Source organism: Anolis carolinensis, chromosome 2, assembly GCF_035594765.1.
Source record: "Anolis carolinensis isolate JA03-04 chromosome 2, rAnoCar3.1.pri, whole genome shotgun sequence".
Lineage (NCBI taxonomy): Eukaryota > Metazoa > Chordata > Lepidosauria > Squamata > Dactyloidae > Anolis > Anolis carolinensis.
In genome coordinates this window covers 140,561,150-140,586,450 of record NC_085842.1, presented here as the reverse complement: position 1 = coordinate 140,586,450, position 25,301 = coordinate 140,561,150, and the positions used below count along the sequence as shown (strand labels likewise).

Here is a 25,301-nt window from a genome sequence, read left to right as displayed (position 1 = left end):
ACAGTAAATAAACAGGGGAATTCCACATAGGAAACAATCAGGGCCAGCTAACACCTCCCAACAAAGTATTCCCATCATCAAAGTCTGGCAAATCCTCTGTTTTCTCAGGGACACAGACAGTAGAAACACATAACATATCGCAAACAACACCACTCTGAAAACAAGGGAATTCCAGACAGGAAACAATCAGGGCCAGCTAACACCTCCTAACAAAAAATTCACTTAGGGAGGAAACAACCAGGCTTTAAAGCTGCAAGCCATTACATCCTAATCATTTTGCCTCCAACAGACAAAAAAAACCAATCAGAAATATTGTATATTCACAACCTTTAGGAAATAATATCCCCTGATGGCGCAGCGTGTTAAAGCGCTGAGCTGCTGAACTTCTGGACCGAAAGGTTTGAATTGGTGGAGTGGAGAGAGCCCCCACTGTTAGCCCCAGCTTCTGCCAACCCAGAAGTTCAAAAACATGCAAATGTGAGTGCATCAATAGGTACTGCTTTGGCGGGAAGGTAACGGCTGCTCCATGCAGTCATGCCACATGACCTTGGAGGAGTCTACGGACAACGCCGGCTCTTCGGCTTAGAAATGGAGATGAGCACCAACCCTCAGAATCATACATGACTGGGCTTAATGTCAGGGGAAAACCTTTACCTATACCTTAACTACCACCAATTCCTCAATACTTTATCTCCCATACCACCATACTTTGCCACAGCAACGCGTGGCTGGGCACAGCTAGTAACCCAATAAATTGTGTAGTCCTTATTTTGAAAGTAGTAGTTGTACTTAAGAAACTTCATTTTTGTGCCCACAAACTATGTTAAATTGATGGAGACTACAAGATATTCAATCATTGAGAAACTACAGCAAAATGTGCTATAGTAGGATTTCAAAACAGAGTATTCTGAGCTGTATAGTAAACCTACTCCTCCAAACACTTGGCATGTTCAGTGGGATGAAATCTTTAAGTATAACTCTTGACTCCTCCCTCCCTTCACATGGTTTGTTTGTTTCGTGCCTAACCAGCAAGATATGTTTTACTCAAATTATGTCAACAATGTCAATATTTTATTTGGATTTCATATTACGTACAAAGTAAATATAGCATGTTAACTTTCATTCAAATTCGATATCACTATGAGTATATTTAGCCGATCACTGGGTTGACTACATTAATACTAATCTTCCTATCATAAATGAAGACTAATCTCACATTCCCATTACCTTCCAATCCCAGTTTTTAGGCTTACTAACCCTTTAAACTAAGAATGCTTTAAATGTTTAAAATTGACATCATGGGTAAAATATTAATGCTAACTGAGAAGAAATACATTTTTAAAACTTCCAACAGATTCAGTCATTATTAACTACAAATGTATACAACGCATGAAATGCTTATCACAATACTTGTAACATGCAATACTTAATCTTGCTTTTTAAACAAGCTTAGAAGAAGGCCAGTGCAGACGGCCAATTCTCTCACTCCAGAAGTGACTCAAGTTGCTCCTGACACGGAAAAAAAAATCTCAAAAAAGACTTAAATCTCAAATTACTTTTTGTCCTACGTTTCTCTGTTTCTCATCCCAAATGTGGGAACCTGCGACCTTTCAGATAATGTTGAAACGCAGCCTACACCAGCCCAGGCAAGTTAGTGATAGAGGGATCATTGGAGTTGCAGTCCAAGACTATCTAGAGCAGGGCTTCTTAAACTTTATCCACTCGTGATCACTTTCCGCCTAAGGAATTATTTTGCGACCCTGAGTATATAGGTATATTGGATAGATCTAAAATAAACCATTTACTGACAATAAACCAGTATTTGCAAGGTTTGCTAAACAAGCTGATTTCCCTTTTTGTGGCATACAGCTGAAGCATTTTCTGCAGAGTCCACTGTTGCATGTTGTTGCTGACAGATCTGTGCAAAGAGGTAATGTTCAAAAACCTTTACCATGACCAATTTTTGTGACCCCAATATTGAGCTAAAGGAATCTCATTTGGGGTTAGGACCCAGTTTAAGAAGCAGTGCTCTAGAGGAGCACATTGCTTACCAGAGTTAGGTTAAAACTCTCTTTTGAATAGAACATTACCTATATCCAATTCATGAAGTCATTGACTTATCTAGAGATAGAAAATTTGACACTGGATAGCCATGGTCAATGTCTGGGAAACAGCTAAAATACTCAGACCACTCATTCTTGCAATATTCTTTCTTTCATACCTATCTCCATCTGTTACTAACCATTATTCAAGCTAATTGCATGTAAACAAGAAATAACTTTGAAATAAGTTTAATTTCAAACAGTTTTCTAAAAAAATAAATAATAAGATAGCAGGTTTATTTTCCCTGTTAAAGCTAATTTCACAACAAACCTCATGTATTTTTATGCAACTGTATGTATAACCCCAAAACAACAACTACTTTGTTTAACAGGGTTTACTCACAGATTCACTGTGCATGTTGGTTGTAATAATAACTATACATGCTGAGGCGTGTGTATATAAAGCAGGGCCTAAAAAGCAGTGTTCATAAAGCCAGCTCTGCACCTGAAATACAGACATGTTAAAAACTGGTTTTCGTGCAGTGCAATGATGTTCTCAGGGATTGACCAAAATATTTTGATGCCTGAGGCAAATCGTTCTCTCCTTCTACAGAGAAAAGTTGACTATAAAGCTGAATTTTATTTCCATATTGGTACCCAGACTGTATTCTCCAGTCACCTGAAGGCAGCAGGGAAATGTATGTGTGCAGAGGAGGTTTGTACAGCTGATCACATCCCAAAGACAACTCTGTCCATCGTGTACCTCCCTCGTCTTATAGTGGGCCATCCCTGGGTGTGTCTACACTGTAGAATTAATGCTGCTTGACACCACTTTTATTGCCACAGCTCAATGCTATGGAATCCTGGAAGCTGTAGTATGATGAAACACCAGCACTCCTTGGCAGAGAAGGGCAAAGACCTTGTAAAACAACAACCCCCAGAATTTCGTAGCATTGAGCCAAGGCCATTAAAGTGGTTTCAAATTGGATTAGTCGTACAGTGTGGATGACCCCCAGATTCTTGTGAAGGAAGGTTGTTATTTGCACAGCAGGTAATATGAATATTTCAATGGTTTAACAGTTCTGCATAGTTTATACAGCTAGTTTCTGGAATATATGGACTGCTGTGATCATCTCAAAATGCCAAGATGGTGTAGGCTAAAGAATTGCTTTCCAGCCTCTTATCATTAATTACTAAATTATAGATCTAACCATAACTGGATTAGATGTTTTTACACGGTGTGTGCTATAATGTTACATAATTCATTCCAACTGATATTAATGTTACACAGTTCTCCTAACCTTATCAAAGTGGTTATTAATATGCTAGTTGACAATTACAGAATGTAAAAATTACAAACCACTGCAAGCATTTTGTGAGGAATCAAATGTGCACAAATGCCACCTTAATCATTACTTTTGGAGACTTCCAGGTGGCTGCCTTTCATTTCTGAATCATCGTATTTGATGTTCTGACATCAAACACAGATCTGCTTATGCAGGAAGAGCATTGGGAGGTTCACTTTACAAGCTTCCTCATTACATTAAGGGTAGATCGCCGATATTGTGTCCCAAAATGATTCCAGTGGTTAATAAAGTTAAATAGCTGATAAAGCTTATTACGCTTTTCAAAGCCTGGAGCCTTGGGGATTTTATTGTGATAAGCAGAAAAGAAGGAGCTACTAAAGCCACCAAACATCATTGAAATTGCAAGTTCAAATTCTGAATGGCCATAGAAGCAAGCAGGGTCAAAGAGAATTGGGCCAGAGTCATCTTCAGCTACATTTCCTGCCCAGAGGTCCCCATGGATGAGAGCAGGAATGATTTCCAGGTCGCAAAACATCTCAGGAATCTTTGGCTGTAAAAAAACATAAACAAAAAGAAAAACAAAAAGTATTTTTTTAAAATCTAGCCAGGAAAGCAAACATAACCCTGAATTTTGCAATTGTACGTGTTAAGAATGGTAATTTGTCCTACTTTTATGGCTAAGCCTGACAAACTATGGATAAATTGAGGTTAATATACATTTTGTAATTGCCTGGAAATCTTTTTCACCTTACTTTACATCTTTGCACAAATCACAACTGATGGGATCGGAAGAAAAATGCTGCATTCTGTGGGAACCTAGGGATTTGTAGTCTGGCTGAGGGATCTTTACGCTTCTAATCATGCAGAAAGGTACAGAGGAAATGCTTGAATCCAGAGATGTTTTCCCCAAACAGAAACCCACTTCTACTTGGCAAAGAAGCTTAACTGAATTCTACCACTCCTCAAATTCCTCTGTGTTCCATCACAAACCAATTCAAAAGGGATCAATTAACCTTCAGGACCAGGTTTTGGGAGATCCAATGGCCAGCAGCAGAGAAAAAACAAGTGTCCTTCTAACACTGCCATATAGTCCAGATTATCAAAGCAGATAATCCACATGATCTGCTTTGAACTGGATTATATGAGTCTACACTGCCATATAATCCAGTTCAAAGCAGATCTAGATTTTATATGGCAGTGTACAAGGGGAAGAATCCCACCCTGTTGTTACCAGGAAAAAATGGTTTTATATTGCTTTAAATTACTAGTGTTTTGATATGGTTGCTTATTTAACAATGTTTAAACTTTGTTATTGAAGATGTTTTCATTTGTGTATCTTGCTTATAATTTGTGTAACTAGGCCCCATTCAGAACAAAGGTGAGATATACAGTATATTAAATAAATAGTTATTCTTCAATTAAACCAGAATTGGGAGCAAGGTTAGTTATTTTGAACTGTGCAAATTATGTATAGCTATTCTCAAGAGTGAAAAGCAGTTCTAAATTATGAATACAGAAGGATGCTTAGGCAACAGTGTTGATGTAGCACAGCCACACTGAGGCCTCATCTACACTGCCATATAATCTAGTTTCAGAATGCAGATTAATTGCATTGAAATGGATTACACGGCAGTGTAGATGGGGCCACATACTGTGGTGATATACTTCACAAGTGTTTAATACAAGGCAAAATATGGGCCCAGCCTCCCAGGAAACAATGACTAGTCCTATTCTTTGTATCCTACATATTGACTATTCCACTCGAAAGATGTTCAGATAATTAAAAGCAGGTCTATTAAGGTCAGCCCTCCCAAGGCTCCTGGTATGGGAACTACAGTACTTGTAAGCAAAACCATCTATGACCCAGAGAAGATCTGGCAGCGATGTAAGAGAGAGAATCACACCTGTAGCAAAAACATCTGTCAAAATAATTTGAAGGGACTGAATTGCAAGCACACGTGGATCTTAGCTTATGTAGATGTTTATACATTGGCTCCTCTCTGCTTTTGCAATCAGGCATCCTAGCATTTCTTCAGTACCTTTAGTTGAGTCCACAATTCTCTTGCTTCTCTGTCCCCATAATCTCTCTCAATCAAATCCATTTGGGCTTGGAGCCGGTGACGTACAAAGAAAGTGGGCCAGTCACTTTGCCATTCATTTACCTATAAAATAAAAATATAGAGGGAAACAGTTCTATATAGAGCATGGTTGAGAAACAGGAGCCCCTTGAGATGTTTTTGGATTTAACACCAATTGTGAAGAATGATGGCAGCTGTATATAAAAAGGTCAATATATTCCCCAAACTTTTTACAGAGCTGCATTGGGAAACGTGCGAACCTGTGCCATTTATGTGGTTAAGAAACATTTCTTTTTTAAAAAAAAATCTCAGCAGCCCCTGGGAGAAAGGGGTTGTTTCTTTTTGCTTTTGGCCTTCGGGCCATTTTAGGCCCAACAGAGACCTTTTTCCCAATAGGATGTAATGAAGAAGCGGATTTTTGGGTCACTTCTTATTAGTAAAAAGTCTCTCCTAGCTCTAAAATGATCCACAGTGGACCAATATATGGAGAAACTGTCCTCAAGGAAGCATGCCAGAGTAGGAAGAATTAAAACTTGGGAATGGAGAATTAAGTCTATAGCTCCCCAATGTTCCCAGAAGAGCTAGTGCAATCCTCTAACCCTTGATAGTTTAATACCACTGCCATGGCTTCTTAAATTTTTCTACCCAGTATCCATTTTGGCCCAATAATTTTTATGTGATCCAAGTATATAGGTATATGAAATAGGTATAAAAATCAAACATTTACTGATAACAAATCAACATTTGGAAGGCTTGCTAAGCAGGCCAATTTTCCTTTTTCATGAAATATAGTTGAAGCATCTTCTGTAGAGTCTACTGTAAACACTGCACAACAGATTCGTGTAAATGTCTAAAACAGCGACAAGGTGACATACAGAAGTTTTTTGAGACCCAACACTGATCTAAGAGGACACCATTTGGGTCAGGACCCATATTTTAAGAAGCAATGATGTAGTATATCCTTTGACTGTTGAAACTGGTAGCCACTCAGTCAGTTGGGCAAATCTTTTGCAAATGTCACTTTTACTCAGATATCATTCATATTCACATACACACAAAAAGATATGTTTCTAAATACATTACCAATTATGTTGCAAGAGATATTAAGCTCTAAATATTATATCTGGGTTATAACTTAGAAAACAGATTTAAACCAGGCTTACCAACAATATATCTTGCCAATGTCACCTTCAAATTTAACACTAACTTTCTCATGGTATAAATCAGTTACCTCATCGAGTCTAAGCATACTATTTGGGTAAACCAAGAAGCATATAAGAAAGAAGACAATACGCCTTCATCGATGTTTCCATTATAGCATATGCAGAAATACACATGATGTGTAATGAGGACTTATCTTTGCCATATTCTGCTTTAAATCTGGGTGCATGTATACCAGAAGATTAATGCAGTTTCACACTACTTTAACTGTCAGTGTTATGGTTGAGCCTTATGGCTCCGATACTGGGAGATGTGGTCGTAAGACTCCTCGGGAGTCAGACTCTCTTGAGGAGCGAGAAAGGAAACGGCTGCGGGACTTATTTGCAGAACCAACAGACGAAGACTCCTTTGAGGGTTTTACCGAGGGAATGGAGGAAGAGATGGTTAGTTCTGAGGAGGATGACATGGAATGGACTCGTGTGAGGGAGGATTTGGGTGTCACCGGCAATGATAGTGTGGGAGGCGACTGGCGGGTTGCAGGATCGGACCCGTGGACGGGCTGGAGGGATGGAACGGGATCCACAGCTGGGGATGCTGTGGGGCATAGTCAAAGGTGTTTTAGCTCTGATGAAGAGGATGATGATGAGGCACCTGGAATTAGGGTAACAGCTGACAGCGATGAGGAGTTGTGAACTGGCATAAAATGGGGTTTAGAATCCAGGGCAAATTGCGTTGGGCAAGGTAATCTGGACGAACGCTTGGGCTCTTGTTGGGAACTTCCTGAAGACAGGTGTGATTCGTTTGCTAAATACGTAAGTTACCAAGGACACTGGGCATAGACAGCGGGAGGAACTGTGTGGGCTTTTTCTGTGCAACTTGTGTTTAATCTTGATAGCTTGGACCTCCGTCGTCTTTTTGACGGACATTAATTGCCTACTCTGGAATGACGCTGGACTGACTGATTGACTACGACCTCGGACTATCCCTTCTGTGGCTATCGGTGGAACTTGTGAACTAAAGACGTCTGTACCTGGCTTTCGACCTCGGACCGGATTGGGACCCTGCTGACCGTTGCTGCCCTGATTGATGTGTTTGGACCCGGAGTTCGCTCGTTGCACGGAGGAGTAACAACTTAGTTACTCAATCGTAGCTTTTGAGTAGCAGAGAGGAATCTGCTACCAGTTATTTGTGTTTCATTGAATCTTTGTTTATCAACTTTTGTTTGTTTAAAGTGCTAGGCTGAAGTAAGCATTTTTGGTTTAACCCGGATTAAACTCCTGTTTAATCCGGTTTATCTTTCGAACCGCTTTTAGTATCAGCGGAGTCTTTTTGTATCTTTTCACACTGAAGGCAAGTGTTTGCCTAGTCTTTTGTTTCTTACGGGCATTTTTAGTTCTGTAACTTTAATAAACCGTGTTGAACTTTATTTGGTGGCGTTCTGTCCCTGACAGTCAGGGCTCGTGAAACCATAAAGTTGCAGTTTTACAACATCTTTATCCTTTTCTGCCAAAGAGTGCTGGCTCCTTACCAAACTACAAATCCCAAGATTCCATAATATTCAGCAATAGCAGCTAAAATAGTTTCAAACTGGATTAATCCTGCAGTGTAGATGCACCCTTTGTTATTTCAAAACAGAAGTTCCTGCTAATGCTCAGTAAAAAAAATGAAATAACTAGATTTCAAATAATCAGCTGTAGTACTTATGAATTAACGTATATCTATTATTTATGCATTGTATGACATTATTTCTACATTTGATATGCAAAGCTGGAACTCACCTGAGATATATAACCACAGCAGGTAACTGTATGGAATCCAAACTTGTCTACATAGCGAGGTTCTGTCAGGCCTGCAAAAAGCCCTGCTCCTGTCAAATAAAGCAAACTGATCAAAGTAAAAGGAGAAGTGTGAAAACAGATCCTTCTTCCACTAACAAAGCAAGTGTTGCCCCTTCTACACTGTCCTTACATCCCAGGATCTGATCCCAGGTTATCTACTTTAAACTGGATTATATAAATCTCCACTGCCAGATAATCTGGGATCAGATCCTGGGATATAGGGTAGCATAGAAGGGGCCTGTCTGGATACTTCATTGAATAGCACTCACTCTCAGGTTATAGGCCTGCAACTTTACATCCTAAAGTATGATGATAAACACACTTTCCTGACACTAAACTCTAATTAAATCAAAATGGGACATAAATCTGAACAGGCATGCAAAAGATGTGCAGGAAACAATTATTTTTACAGCATTCTTTATGATGTTAATTAAAATGGAAGTGAAATGAAAACCTTGAAATATTATAGGAAATACATATTTTATATAAAATGTTGCTCTGTGATAATCTGGATGCAAAAAAGGCAAGTATCACAAGAAAGACAACAGGGAGAGGGGATTGGGATTACCTAAGTGTAACATCTTTCTATTGTTAATATGTATTAATGAGCCTCTTAAATTTAACCCAGAAAACATGGTTGTTTAAATCCAATTAAAGAAAATATAGATTAAATGATGATGATGATTATGATGATGATGATGATAATAATAATAATAATAATAATAATAATAATAATAAACTTTATTTTTTAACCTGCCCTTTCTCCCACGAAGGGACTTAGTGTGGCTTCCAAAACCAAAGATGGCAAATATTCAATGTCATGCTCTATGACAAAGATAGCAATAAAACAAAACAGAGAACAGGATGTATACACTGTCAATACTTTACCAACTCTGTTTTCTTCTTTCTTTAATTTTTCCCCAAGTTTTTGGTTGTAAAGATGAAGATCTGCTACTTGTTCTCCAAGCTTTGAAGAGTATCTGTAAGGGAGAAATAACCCAAGCATTATTTTTTCCCAAATAATTTTATTAAACACTAGCTGTGCTCGGCCTCGCATTGCTATGGCTTATGGGAATTATTTGTTGGCCTGGTGGAATAGCAGTGAATAGCCTTGCAGCCTCAAAGCCTGGCCGTTTTCTGGAGTAGCTGGGGTAGCACCCTCAATCAAAGAGCTGCTGTGAAGCCTGGCTACTTCCTTTGTAGGGGAATCATTGTTTGGCCAGCTTGAATTGCACTGAATAGTCTTGCAGCTGAAAAGCCAGGCTGCTTCCTGCCTGGGGGAATCCATTGTTGGGAAGTGTTAGCTGGCCCTGATTGTTTCCTTTCTGGAATTCCAAATTTCCCTGCTTTCAGAGAGTTGCTCTGAATTGACTATCCTGGTTTTAAAGATTATATTGTTCTGTATTATTATACCACAGTAATTATTTCATATTATATTTATAATATTATCTGCTTAGAAGTGGGTTATATGAGGCCCCTTCTACACAGCTGTATAAAATCCACACTGAAGTGGATTATGGCACTGTGGACTCAATATAATCCAGTTCAAAGCAGATAATATAAGATTATAAATGGGTAATATAGCTGTGTGGAAGGGCCTTTAGTATACACTGCCATATAATCCAGTTCAGATCAGATAATCTGTATTTTATAGGCAATGTGGATCAGGCCTAAGTGCACTCTGCCTGTGCCCTGGGCGTCATTTTGGCTGCGGGAGTTGCTAGGATAAGAAGGGGCGGGGCCTAAAGGCGGGGGGGGGGGGGGCTAAAGGCAGCAGAGCCTACCTTTCTAACCGGCAGTTAGGGGGAGAAAGGCTCTTCCTCATCCTCTGTAATTTGGACTATTTTTCTAGGGTTTTTTAAATTAAAAGACATATTTTGGATGACTATGTCTTTTGTGGCCAAATTTGGTGTGATTTGATTCAGTGGTTTTGTTGTTTACTCCATAGTAAAATGAACATTACATTTATATATATATATAGATTTACTAGGAAAGTGGAATGTGGCAGGGCAAGGAAAGAAAAAGGGAAAAAATGGGAATAATAGATTAGTTATTGGTTCGTTGCATCTTTACAAATGTCAATTGTGTTATGAGGTGAAAACAAAGAGGGTGAGGGTTGTTGAAATAAGGGGAGTTCTTTTACAAAATTATCACTGTTATAACTAAGTCTTCATCTCTATTTCTTTAACTCATATTTAATAAAATATTGAGGATGTTAACCATTTTAATTTTAAGTCTATTGGATATATCTCCTTATGTCTTCTCACATTGCCTCCTGGTCCTGATATATTCTTTTCCAGTTCTTCTTCAGTAGAAATTAAGCTTAACTTTTCACAACAGAATGTTTCACATTAAATCTTTTCTTAAATTATTTATTATTAATATCTACCAATAAAGTTCTACAATTTTCATTTAGGTTGTTAGTAGGTTAGTGTTTATATCATTTTATCATTATAATGTGCTCTCTCTTTCTGTATTTACATCAAATATATTTTCCACCTATAACTCTTAGGTTCAATATAATAATAATAATAATAATAATAATAATAATAATAATAATAATAATAATAATAAATAATAATAAACTTTATTTCTATCCTGCCCTGTTTCCCAAAAGAGAAAGAGACTCAGGGCGGTGTACAACAAAAAATCAGCAAACATTAAATGCTGAAAATAGCATAATATGATAAAACACTTCAAATAATAAACAATCAAATAGACAACATCAGGATATATTATATATATGCAACTCTGATTTAACCGTAATCGCTCAGTATGACAATTTGTTTATAGTCCATTTTTAAGAACTTTCGCTAATAGCTCCTGAAGGCCAGATCTCTCAAACTTCTCTTTGTCTAGCCCATCTAGATTTCTTTTATATCAATCTGTCTCTCTCACACACACTCTCTCTCTATATATATATACATACATAAATACATACCTATATTTGTGTGTATATACTATAATTTCTATATCATTGGTATTACGCATTTTTCTATTATAGTTTCTTAACAATTGACCTGGAGCCCCTGGTGGCGCAATGGGTCAAACGTTTGTGCTGGCTCAACTGCTGACCGAAAGATCAGCGATTCGAATCTGAGGAGCGGGGTGAGCTCCCATCTGTCAGCTCTACCTCCCCATGCGGGGACATAAGAGAAGCCTCCCACAAGGATGGTAAAACATCAAACATCTGGGCATCCCCTGGGCAACGTCCTTGCAGACTGCCAATGCTCTCACACCAGAAATGACTTGCAATTTCTCAAGTCACTCTTGACATGGAACCCCCCCCCCCAAAAAAAACTGACCCATCAGATAGCATTCCTCTCTTAAGTTTTAACATACAAAATACTTATTATTAATTAATCAGAGGATATCAAACCCATCGCAAAAGCTTCTTGACTTTACCTAAGAAACAGAGATTTCACCTACATACATATGATACATTAAGAAATACACTAGAAAGCCAAAACAACCTTACTACAAGGAAGAATTAGAGATCTCAGAACTGTTTTTAAGGCCGAGGGCAGCTGAACTCTCTTGGATTTTTTTTAAATACACCTTGTAAATCTCTTTCAGAAATGTCCAATTGCTATCCTCTTTTTCATACCTCTTAACAGGTGTCAAGGTTTTCTTTAATATTTCTTGCTGGGATCAATAAAGATTTTAGAATTATCAATAAAAATCAGCATTTCCAGTTTACATGTTTGAATACCACAGAACTCTTCTCTATGTAGACACACAAAGTAGATTCATGCAGCCTCATTCCATATACATATATTATCTTCCCAAATTCCAGACTGGTACAATATAATGGAGATCACAGGACAACCCAAATATATAATGCTTTGAACAATAAAGTCTCACTAATATGGCCTGATGTGTAAAACCAGTCATGAGCCTAGTTTTTGTAAATATCTGAGAAACTGGACAACAGCAATGATTTAAGTTGAGAAAGCGGGGGGGGGGGGGGGGCAGCCCCAGAACAAGCAGGATGAATTGGATTATTGTGAGTTCCTTTGGGCTCCTTTGCATTCTGTGCAGTTTGATAATAGCTCATTTCTCTAAAGGACAAGCCTGCCTGCACATTTTCTTGGAAATATCCCAACACCCTCATCAAGCACTTCCAAGCCTCAACAATTCATACAACAATCAGGCATCACCCGATTTATGTATCAGATGTGGAAGGAACTAGGGAAATAAACAGTTCGATACATTTTAAATAATGGAGGAAGAAGTGTTATGGAAGGTGTGAGGGACTTTTGTAAACTGTTGCGGGTTATATTTCAAAAGCAATTAGTACACCTCTCAGGATTAATTGTCAAGAATAGGCAGGGCTCAAGTTAACAGTGTGCAGGAAATATAGTTTTTCTCTGGATGCATATTGGGGATGTAATCAGTTTGATTTCACTTTAACTGCCATGGCTCAATGCCATGGAATCCTGGGAGTTGTAGTTTGGTGAGGCATAAACACTCTTTGGCAGAGAAGGCTAAAGATCTTGTAAAACACCACCACCTAGGATTCTATAGCATTGAAAAAAAGAGTTGAAGTGATATCAAACTGCATTAATTCTACAATGTGGATGCAGCCTCTTTTTCTGATTTCCCTTTTCCATCCAGTGGCCAGACTACTCTTACCACAGCAGGTTGAATGCAAAATAGTTGAAATTAGGTTCCTGGGTTTAATATATGCCTTATGGAAGTTTAAAAAGCACAACATTCTAGTTTTAACTATATTCACAATTTCAGCAGTGTTCCTGCCACCATTTTCTTCATCAGAAAACCACATATAAACTATGAATGACATTTCAGTAGCTTCTCCATAGCTATTGTATATATTCTTAAATCAACTGAATGGCAAACCAAGGTCAAAACCTTTAAAGATTGCATAGATGTTAACATCTTGAGAAGTGTGAAGGTTGGCTATCAGCCTAGTGAGCTGGAAGAGGCCAATCTTGCCTAAACATTATGTACAAAATTGTATGGATATTCTCAGACCTCTTGGCAGGTATATTTAATTGTCAAAAAGCAGAGTACATGCTGTTGACGTAAGTAAAGAGAAAAGTTCCTTCCTGGCATAACTTCACTTAAGTCATTCCAAAACATGATGTGGGCGCAAGCTTGTTAATTCCTTTGAATTTATTTTACTTCCAGGGAGATGTTATCTAAAGACACTCAAAGAACTGCCACTGAGAGGCGACATAACACAGATGTAAACCATGAGATCAAAAATGTCTAACACAGCCAGCGGTGCTGCCCCCCTCCCCCACCCCCAAAAAAGAATCAGAAAAACATACTTGCTGAGACTCTTCATCTTCAGATACTCCATAGCAAATGCTGCTCCACCTCCAGGGAGATCAATGACTTTAATTGGATTTGGGACGCGCACAGTGTTGGTCTGTTGGATGGCTATCAGGCTGGCCATTTCCCCCTCAAACATTGTCCTAGCCTGATCAAAAAGAAAAATAGAATTGAATGGAGAAGCAATAATTTGGCTGCTTTCATGGTTTGCATACGTGAAAACCTATTTTGTTTATTTGTTTTGTTTCTGTAGACATAGTGTTTGCTATTCATGCCCTGCCTACCCTCAGGACATCAATGTGGGATAAATATTTATCTTTATTCTCACAAGCTTAGGAGATACTGATAGTGATAAATGCTATTTTGTATGAAGTTATAGTAATTGTTGCTTTATTTTTTGACTTATTTTGTTTTGATGTAACTTGTTCATGCTTCTTTATTGGCACTGAATGTTTGCCATAAGTATTGGAAACCGCCCTGAGTCCCTTTGGGTAGATAGGGCAGTCTAAAAATCAAGATGATGATGATGATGATGACTGATGATTCAGCTGTGTGGGAGTGAGTAAAGGGCCATGTGAAGATTAGGTTTTTGACTTTTACAGTTCTCCAGAATCATTTTGTCTGGTCTTTTGTGCCCCTACTTTTCCATTTGTTGCCTTTCTGTTCATCTGGCAAGATGTTCTTTTCTTCAAGATAGTCTTGAATTCTGTCAGCTATCATGCCAGTCAGTAGTTTAGACATAGTGGGCAGACACGTTATTGGCCTGTTATAACACGTTGTTGTTGTTGTTGTTGTTGTTAGGTTAGGGCTGCGTGAGAAAGAATAGTGAAGAGGATCCATTAGGTTTCAGGGGTCAATGGGAACTCCCAATTTCCAATATAACTCTTTATCACTACATGCTGAGAATAGTTTCATTGGGAAATTCTTATGCATGTAATTTGTTCAGATTTGTAATCTATTCTCTCCCAAGGATTCATATACGTACGTAAATACATATACCCCAAATGTTGGAACAGAATTTACAAGGAGCGAACAGGAACCTTCCTTAACCCAGTGGGCCAATCCTTGGTGTCCACTGGAGTTTGATTTTGAGACCACTGCCACCACCAAGATACCAACACTTGCGGATGTTCAATCTTCATTACATACAATGGCACAATAAAACGGTGTCCCTTATATACAATAAAAAAACAAGATTTGCTTTTTGGATTTTTTATGGCGAGGGATATTTTTAGAACCTGGATGATTGAATCCAGTGATACAGAATCCATGGATACAAAGGGCAAGCTCTACTTCAATACGTGATACAATGTTTTATCTTGTGAAAAATGCTTCTATCTAGAGCAATTTGGGCACATGGCAATCAGAAACTTGATTTGGAATGGTTCTTGCACACTTGTTCCTACAGGATCTATGGAAAGATAATCTTCTCAGATGGATAATAATGTGTTATGTGTTCATATAATAATGTGTTCATCTAAGCTGTAGAATGACTGCAGCTTGACATCAGCCTTAACTGCTCTGGCTTAATACTATGGCAGTGGTTCTCAACCCGTGGGCCCTCAGGTGTTTTGGCCCACAACTCCCAGAAATCCCAGCCAGTTTACCAGCTTTTTCGCCTTCTCTGCCAAATAGTACAGATGTGCCATTAAACTCCAAATCCTAGAACACCATAGCATTGAGTCATGGCAGTAAAGTTGGTGTCAAACTGCATTAATTCTATAGTATAACTGTACCCATACACACCCCACTTGGAAGGAAGAATGAGAGAATGCTATACTTCCAGCCAGGAGATGGGTCTGAAAGACAATCAAAACAAATACAGCACAGCTTTTGCAAGATTTAATCCAGTTTTAGTTTGTTCGAATGTGATTGTACAATTGCATTCCTGGGAACAGAGTCCAAATCCCTGGAGGACAGGGGTAAGGACAGATAACCTAATCCTCATTTTGAAATGTTTACTGTTTTGGCTCTACAGTTCCAGCAATGACCCAGCAGCACAAACACCGATCAGTGCACAAAAGGGTCCCACAAACTGCATTCAATAAGAAGGGTGGGAACTGATTTTGCTGCCCAGGTATTTCGGGTAAATCCCTGCCCGGCTATGCAGAGTGTCCCAAAAGGAAACATTAACAAGCTATTATATTATAATAATATTATATTGCAAGTGTTTTGTAAAATTTTGTAAGGAATGTTTTGTAAATAAAAGGACATTGAGGTACCATTTCCTATTATCCCTATATGTTGCAAGTTTTGGGACACCCTATATTCTGGATGAATGGATGGAGAGAGAAAGAGAGGGGGACTTAGATAAATAGAGCAGTTAGATAGGTAGGGTTGGTACGTACATAAATAGATTTGGATAGGTTTAGTAGATAGATGGATTGATAGGGGAGGAAGGGAGGGGGAAGAGAGGTAAAGAAGATAGGCTATATATGCAGATGGGAATAGGATGGGAAGGGAGGTAGACAGAAATAGATAGGTAGTGTAAGGAGGTAGATAGGCTAAGTAGGTAGGAGATAGGTAAGGTGGGAAGGCAGACAGAAGCAGGGTAGGCAGATAGATAGGTAAGGCTGGCATATAGGTGAGTGGGTAGATAGATGATGATGATGATGATGATGATTATTATTATTATTATTATTAGGTTGCTGTGAGTTTTCCAGGCTGTATGGACATATCCTAGAAGCAATCTCTCCTGATATTTCACCCATATCTATGGCAGGCATCTTAAGAGATTGTGAGGACCTCACAACCTCTGAGGATGCCTGCCATAGATGTGGAAGAAACGTCAGGAGAGAATGCATCTGGAACCTGGCCATACAGCCCGGAAAACTCACAACAACCCAGTGATTCCAGCCATGAAAGCCTTCTACAACATATTATTATTATATTTATTTATACCCCACTTTTTCCCTCCACAAAGAGACTCAAAGCGGCTAGAAAAAGTAGGGTAGGAAAATAGATGGAAATAGATAGCGTAGGTAGGGAGCTATATGGAGCCCCTGGTGGCGTGAGTTTAACTGCTGAGCTGCTGAACTTGCTGACCAAAAGGTTGACAGTTCAAATCCGGGGAGCAGAGTGAGCTCCCACAGTTAGCCCCAGCTTCTGCCAACCTAGTTCGAAAACATGCAAATGTGAGTAGATCAATAGGTACCGCTCCGGTGGAAAGGTACAATAGAGTCTCATCCAACACTCGCTTATCCAACATTCTGGATTATCCAATGCATTTTTGTAGTCAATGTTTTCAATACATCGTGATACTTTGATGCTAAATTCGTAAATACAGTAATTACTGCATAGCATTACTACATATTGAACTACTTTTTCTGTCAAATTTGTTGTATAACATGATGTTTTGGTGCTTAATTTGTAAAATCATAACCTAATTTAATGTTTAATAGGCTTTTCCTTAATGCCTCCTTATTATCCCATATTCGCTTATCCAACATTCTGCCAGCCCGTTTATGTTGGATAAGTGAGACTCTACTGTAATGGCACTCCATGCAGTCATGCCGGCCACATGACCTTGGAGGTGTCTACAGACAGGATAGAATCATAGAATCATAGAATAGTAGAGTTGGAAGAGACCTCATAGGCCATCCAGTCCAACCCCCTGCCAAGAAGCAGGAAATCACATTTAAAGCACCCCTGACAGATGTCCATCCCGCCTCTGCTTAAAAGCCTCCAAAGAAGGAGCCTCCATCACACTCCGGGGCAGAGAGTTCCAATGCCGAACAGCTCTCACAGTGAGGAAGTTCTTCCAGCTCCAGCTCTTCAGCTTAGAAATGAAAATGAGCACCAACCCCCAGAGCTGGACACAACTAGACTTAATGTCAGGGGAAAACCTTTACCTTTACCTAGAGAGCGACATAGGAATAAACAGAGTTGGGATCTAGATCATAGAGATCAGGCATGGACAAACTTGGGCCCTCCAGCGGTTTTGAACTTCATCTCCCACAATCCCTAACAGCCGGCTGTTAGGGATTGTGGGAGTTGAAGTCCAAAACACCTGGAGAGCCCAAGTTTGCCCATGCCTGATATAGATAGAAAGATAAATTAGGTTTATCTTGATTGATTGATTGATTGATTGACAGATAAGAGAGGGAGGGAGATAAACAGATAAGATAGGTAGACAGAATGGATAGAGACATAGATAAGGCAGGTAAAGCAGAGTGAGTAGACAGATGGGACAAGTGGGTAGGTAGGTAGGTCAGTAGAAAAGGGTGGGGGAAACGCGGGCGAATGGCTGAAGCCGGGCGCTTCACCTGGGCCTTGTCGTTGATTTTGACGAAGACCGGCCCGGTGTCGGTCTCGTAGGCTTGCCCTTGGCTGATGCACCCGCCTCCCGCGCTTTTCCCAAAGGCCGACAGGAGGTTGGTTTTCAGCCCGCTTTTCAGCGCTTTCTCCATGGCGCGCGTGCTTATGTAAACCCTGCAAGGAAGGAGGGAGCCCGGCCGTCGCTTTAGACAGGGCTTCCTCCCTTCGCGGCCCGAGAGAGAAGCAAGCACACAAACGGGCAGCTGACGCCGCGGCAAAACACCACCGCGGAAGGGAGGGGGGGAGAGAGAGAGGTTTGCCAAAAGTGGGTCGCTGGGAGGAAAGGGGAGATCAGGGGAGATCCTGCAAGAGAAGGATCACATTTGTAGAAACTGAGCTGCGGAAAACCACCATTAACCAAATACAGCATTAATTATCGGCAGTCGAATGAGTTTATGAGGTTAATCTCGAAAGCCTTGCTGAGCTGCCCAGAGAGTTTCTGGGATTTGTAGTTCGACAGCCCGATTATTTTCACCCCCACGAAAAGCGACACGGCTATAATAAGAAAACGCTAGAGGGAGCACGCTTCAATTTCGACCGCAGAGAAAAGATTGTTACCGGGTTGCTGCGAGTTTTCCGGGCTGTTTGGCCATGTTCCAGAAGCATTCCTCTTGACGTTTCGCTCGCGTCTATGGCAGGCATCCTCAGAGGTTGTGAGGAATGTGGAGAAAACTAGGCAAGGAAGGTTTATATATCTGTGGAAGGTCCAGGGTGGGAGAAAGAACTCTTGTCTGTTGGAGGCCATTGTGACTGTTGTAATTAATCACCTTGATTACCGTTAATGGCCTTGCGAGCTTCATGGCCTGGCTGCTTCCTGCCTGGGGGAAGTTAATAGTAGCTATAGCAATTGTTTGAACTGCTATAATAAAACATTGATTTCACCGGAGTAAGAAATTATTTGAATTTAGAAACATTTGTATATACATGGGTTGTCTTGGGCTAGATTTACTCTGCCATATAGTGCAGTTTGGAACTGCAGATTAACTGTATTGAACTGAATCATATGACTTTGAAACTGCATTATATGGCAGTGTAGACAGAGTATTTAGACTTGGGTAATGGTACCCAAGTCTAAATACGCAATTCTGTTGTTGTTGTTGTTGTTGTTGTTATTATTATTATTATTATCTTCTATCCTTGTTTCATATACACCTCCTACATGTACCCTGACGGTAATTTATATAACATTTCTTGATACCAAAGGTCCCATATACAGTTTCAAACTGCATTATATGACAATGTAGATGGGGACAAAATCAGAGTTGCTCATAACTGCACAGCTGCTCCCAAGTTTCCCGTCTGTTGCAATATCTGGAAAATTGGACAAATGTTGAAAAATGGGCTAGATGGACTATTATTATTATTATTATTATTATTACTACTACTACTAACTTTATTTATACCATGCCTTTCTCTCTGAGGGGACTCATGGCGGCTAAGTTTTAAGTATTAAAAGCGCAATATAAAAGACTGTGTTGTCGAAGGCTTTCAGCCAAGCTTTGAAACTGCAAGGGTATTCAATGCTAATCAAGGTGATCAATTGCAACGTCCACACTTGCCTCCAACAGATAAGAGTTTTTTCTCCAACCCTGGACATTCTACATATATATAAACCCTACTTGCCTAGTTTCCAACAGACCCCACAACCTTTGAGGATGCCTGCCATAGATATGAGGGAAACATCAGGAGAGAATGCTTCTGGAACATGGCCATACAGCCTTCGACAACACATTACTCAAAGGATTTCTTGTCTCTCACCTAACTTCTCACCCCAGCGGACATCACTGCAACCAGCAGTTAACTGATAGGGCCCATGTTGCGCCAGAGACACGTGACACAGAGAACAGGAGGGGACAGTAAGGGAGGCCACCTGGCAGTGCTGAAGAGTGCAGATTTGGCACCATTAGCCAGTCTGGACTCCCTTCTGTCTTCACAACAATTGGGTACAGTGGCTGTGAAAACTATCACAGGGCTGATCCAGTATACACCACACTGGATAAGCCCAGAGATTATGGGTCAGTGTAAATCCTCCCTAAGTAAATATGTACGCTACCCAGAAAACCTTAGCAATTTGCAATAAATGAGTCAAGCCTTGGAAATTGTAACAGGCTGCTATTCTACTTATTGAGCTGGAGATCTGACAACCCTAGTAGTAGTAGTAGTAGTAGTAGTAGTAGTAATAATAATAATAATAATAATAATAATAATAATAATACTTTATTTTTCTATCCCACCACCATCTCCCCAGAGGGACTCGGGGTGGCTAACATGGGGCCGAGCCCAACACAGAAACTAACTATAACAATTTAAGACACATATCAATAACTAAAAACAATAGTACAACAATCAAGTAAAATAATCATTTAAAACATAACATACAATAAAACATAAAATGACCAAGCAAAATAGGTAATGATACAAACATCAACCACTATGGATAAAAAGGGTCGAGCATAATAAGAAAATACACAATTTCAAGAGCTGTTGATAAAGTGCAAGGAAAAGTGTCAAAGAGCTCAAGGAAGAGGTTTAGAAAAGAGATCTATCTGGAGCCTAGCAGAGCCCTTACTACTCAGATCATGCAATAGCAGTGTAGATGGACCTAACTGAAAAAACTTCATATTTCATTTGCAATATCTCACTAAAACTGTGGTTTGTGTTCCTTCCATAGTGGACAGCTTCTACTTCCCCTGGATGATCCAAGGCTGCATTCATAATCCCCGCATTTACTTTGTTTGGAAGTTGCTCTGTGGCCATAGAAAGGGATGGGGAAGAGAAAGAGGCATGTAGAGATTCTCAGTCATTTCTTTTATGTGGTCAGCTCTGGCCTAATTTCCCCTTTAATGTCTTATCTCCTGAGTTTCATATACATCAGCCGTGGTAATGAGTCCTGGCTTAGAGAATGATTATGGAGTCTTACTCCCAGACGTTGTCCCAGGTCTAAAGAGAGAAAAATAAAAAAAAGCCACATCTGGTTTCATCAATACAGTAAACAAGGCTAATGTTTGGCTAACTAATTGAATTTGAGAGATAGCATCAGGGTATAATCATAGATATTTTTTAAAAGCAATATCCCTCCAGATAATTCCAAATACACATGGGTGTACTGTATCCCAGTAACTCCATTACCCGACCAATTATACTGATATTGCAACAGATTTCCTAAATCCAACGTTTTGTATAACAATACTTACCCAATAGCCCCTACAGGTTAAGATTTCATTGCAAAGCAAATTTAGAAGATTAGATGGAGTACAAAACAATAAAGAAAGCTTAGAATGTGCAGGGAAAGGGCAGCTAAATTGCTTATAAAACTAGCTTATAAATCACTCAGAAGTGATCAGGACAGTGCAGTAAAGACATGCTTCTGGCAGCCATATGGGAACTGCTTTCCTGTCTCATTTTTCCATATTGTTAAGGAACTTTATACATAGGAACCATGGAGAAACAAGACCTTTTCATTTCTCATATTTTACTGGTGTTTCTGAATTGTTTGGGGCTGCTGTTTTGCTTGCCTCAAATTTTCTAAACAGAAAATCTATCTATCTATCTATCTATCTATCTATCTATCTATCTATCTATCTATCTATCTATCTCCATTCTCACAAAGAATATCAACCACATATTTTCTTTCCAGTGACAAAATAACATGACCAGATGCATAATAAGTGTCAATTGCTTACATATGTTGTTGTTGCTGCTGATGTTGTTATGACTGCCTTCTGGTATATTCTAGTGGTTGCTCATTCAACGTTCCATGTTGAACACTGGGTTGGAGAATGAAATAGAAGTCTCTCTCAATCACGCTCTTCTTCTGACACTCATACTTTTCAGAAATCTGTTATCTAGCAACCCAACCTAGTTAGTATCATTATTTTGACCCCTTGTATAGTTCAACTCCTATCCCCTCCTGCTGGCAAACATTATTGATGGCCAATGTAAATTCAAATGTGGCCAGCCCCTATTTCTTTGGCAGGAACAATCATTTCACCTACTGGCTCTTGCCACCATCCACCAACCATTTTGGGCCATCTCAAGTCCTTTCCCAGTTCAGCTGAAAAGCCACCTGTTGTAAATGGCCCCAGAACTCAATCAGATCGTTGGCCAAATACAGGGTAAAAGGCAATTATTTTAATAATATGATATACAAGTTTATTTTTATCCCACCCTATCTCTCCAATGGGGATTCAGAGTGGATTCACACCATATAGCGGCAAACATTCAATACCATAAAGTTCGACCAAAAAAGCAAATAAACAAACCATAAATCAAATAACATATTAGACATTTTTAAAGCAGTTTAATAGCTAAAAATAGATTGCAAATCTATTTTGTGTGCCAGAATATTGGCAAATACAAGGTGAACACTATTTTTTATCCATGTAGACAGGCCCTGTGGAAGAATAATGGTAGAATGTACTTGTGTGTTATTACACCTTAGAATGTTATTGCTGCCTGTATGTCACCCTCCCCCCCCCCCCCCTCCATTATGTTCTGACGAGTAATGTGCTTGTTAGGGAAATAGCACTTACACAGCTGCCAGCAATAGTGAGTCAGTTTTATATTTGTCTATAAATTGTTGCCACTGTGGGAAAAATGCACTAGTTTTTATATGTTCTTACACTTCTTTCCATCGATGGTAGGTCCCACCATTATAAAGACTGAGGTCATAACTGCAGGCTGCACTTGGTGGTAGCTATTGAGGGGTCCATGACAGTGACATCTACCCATTTCCCTTGGTTGGATAAAGACAAACCTGTGTGTGCTACACAACCTGCTCTGTACAATCCAAGCTGACTGGTTGCTCTCAGCTGTGCCAGAGTATGCTCTCCCACCATCAGGTTCACAGTAAGATGCAGCCAATGGTCTGATCAGTTGCTGGGTGATGGGACTACCCTATTCTTCACCTCACGTGGCAAAATATATCGAGCTGCTGTGTCTACATTATCCACATGCCTTGCATCTGAATACTCAGGGTCATCCCACTACCTGATTGTTTAATTACCATACAATTATATACAATTCCAAGAGGACCTTCAAGCTGCAATAAACAATCTTTAAACAATTTTTAAAAGTATATTTTATTCAAACAAAAACAAAATAAAATACACAGGCATCTATCTATCTATGACACCACTACATATTTACTACTACTATGCAATTATCAAAAATAACAAAATAAAAATACAAGAAAAAACCCCACACATACAAACACAGAAACAAAAATCTAAAATCTAAAAACATCTCTATCTGATACTTCATTAAATGATAACACAGTATGAGTAATCATACTTCTACTTTAGGCAACATTATACTAATTCGTGAATCTCACAGTTGATAAATGCCCCATTGTTGTTATGAAAAGGTGACAAGTCCAAATCTTTCTTAAAGATTTCTTGACATTATTCAAAGGTGACATTAATCAAAGCTATGTGGTTAAGGACCTACATCGGCATTTATGTCTGCTTCTGAAAATTCAATTTCCCCTTCACTTATGTAATGTCTTATCTCCGTGATGTTATTATTCTATTACTATTCTGTTTCCCCATCTATCACTATGATGAGGGTTGTAAGACAATTTAGGACCCCATGGCTTTACCTTGAGAGTGGGGAGATACCATCTGCTAGTATTGAGGGGAATTTAGAGCTTGACTTCAGACTGGTATTTTGGTAGTACAATATAATAATAGTAATAAATCTTTATTTATACTTCACCATTTTCCCAGGGGATTCGGGGCAGCTCACAGAAGCACTACAGTGTCACATTTGAACCACAATACACAGTATATAAATATACAAATTTAAAATATATAACATAGGTATAAAACAGCAATGTACATAAAGTCCCATTAAAAATATAAGAAATTATAACATTCCTAAAATGCAATAAAATCTGTGAATGAATTAACTATCAGCAATAAAGTACAGAGTGGTACAATTGGGTCGTTGGGCTGGCCAGATTTACATAGGATCAAAGGCTTGTAGTACAGTTTATTGATACTGTATTGTCCTAGAAAATGTTATACCTGAAAAAGTATCGCCCTGTAAAACTTTGTTTGTGCTCAGTATGAACTTCCTTGCTCAATCAGACAAACATTTCATCCAATAATCTAATGAGAAGCACACTGGCTAAACAGAAATCTGTTTTTAGGGGGTGGAGTGGCGACAAATTCAGACAGAGTACTTTGAGACAATGTAGTATAGTTTGCTTAATAACTGCAATAGTTCCTATATCAGGGGAAATAGGGGATAAAAATAAAATAAATGAATACAATAAAACAAATAAAGGTTGTGAGATTTTGAGTGGGTGGTGGGATTCAACATACCTATGTTGCACTACAGGACCTCACTGTATTTTTGACTGCTTCTTTTTCTGATAGGTTTGATGCAGACGCATTCTCATTTGGCTTATTTTGTACTTGATGTTTCTAGTGGGGGAGTATTATGAGATTAGTGAAGTGGAAAGGAGTACAAAAATAGCATTAAGTAGAAGAAAGACATGGTGATTGATTGCATGTTCTCCTTTCTTCCTCCAGCTGGGTTCCCATGTTGACTTGTTAGAGCAATTTAGAGGAGGTAGATTCCCTCTCTGTCTCTTTCACTTTCCCCAATACCAAGTCAGTGATGACAGAATGTTTACAGTGGCTAAATTTCCATGTGGAGTGACAATACTGTGCACTGACAGACTCCTTGACTTCTCAGAGGAAGGTAGCATGAGACCAACAAGTAAAAATAGCACACCAATCCCAACTGTTGCAAATAACTGTCAGAGTACATGCTTTACTGCCTACAAATAAGATCCTTTTCTAATGGACAGATACACTCCAATGGGCAAAAAAATGTTAATTAATTAATTAATTAATTCAGTAAAGATTCTGCTCCAGGTTTTAGATAGAACATTGAAAGAACTATTCAAGTTCTGATCCCAAAATAGGTTTAGCACTTTGGATAGGTTTTTAAAAGTTTGGACTAAAATCTGGAATCAATTCATCACTCTTAAGCCTGGAATTAGAATTAGCAACCTGCGTGGATTCTATTTGTATCTTTCTTTCTATTCAAATAGTGTCCAACATGGCTAAAAATAACAGATTACATCTTTAAATGCTGGTGATGTGTGCCCTCAAGCTATTTTATGGTGATCACAGACAAACCCATAATTGGGGTTTCTTGACAAGATTTATTCAGAGGGGTTTGCCCTTGCCTTGAGGCTGAGAGAGAGAAAATTGCCCAGGATCTTCCAGTGTTTCCATGTTAAGTGGG

The 25,301-nt window shown here is 39.1% G+C and overlaps 1 protein-coding gene across 5 annotated transcripts; it reads right to left on the bottom strand.

Annotated features, from left to right (window-relative positions):
• Positions 1-1,049: 1,049 nt before the first annotated feature.
• Positions 1,050-24,435, bottom strand: fn3k (fructosamine 3 kinase). Of its 5 annotated transcripts, XM_062970685.1 has the most exons (7): positions 24,368-24,435; positions 21,725-21,808; positions 13,721-13,872; positions 9,315-9,406; positions 8,367-8,455; positions 5,389-5,511; positions 1,050-3,899 (listed from the first exon to the last, which is right to left on the bottom strand). In XM_062970685.1, the coding sequence occupies exons 3-7, from the start codon at positions 13,861-13,863 to the stop codon at positions 3,561-3,563; spliced, it is 786 nt and encodes a 261-aa protein (XP_062826755.1). In that variant the 5' UTR covers positions 13,864-13,872; positions 21,725-21,808; positions 24,368-24,435; the 3' UTR covers positions 1,050-3,560. The 5 variants fall into 5 exon arrangements, with proteins under 5 accessions (XP_062826755.1, XP_062826756.1, XP_062826754.1 ...); XM_062970686.1 differs by lacking the exon at positions 24,368-24,435 and having other exon boundaries at positions 21,725-21,855; XM_062970684.1 differs by lacking the exons at positions 21,725-21,808; positions 24,368-24,435 and adding an exon at positions 18,600-18,778.
• Positions 24,436-25,301: the final 866 nt, after the last annotated feature.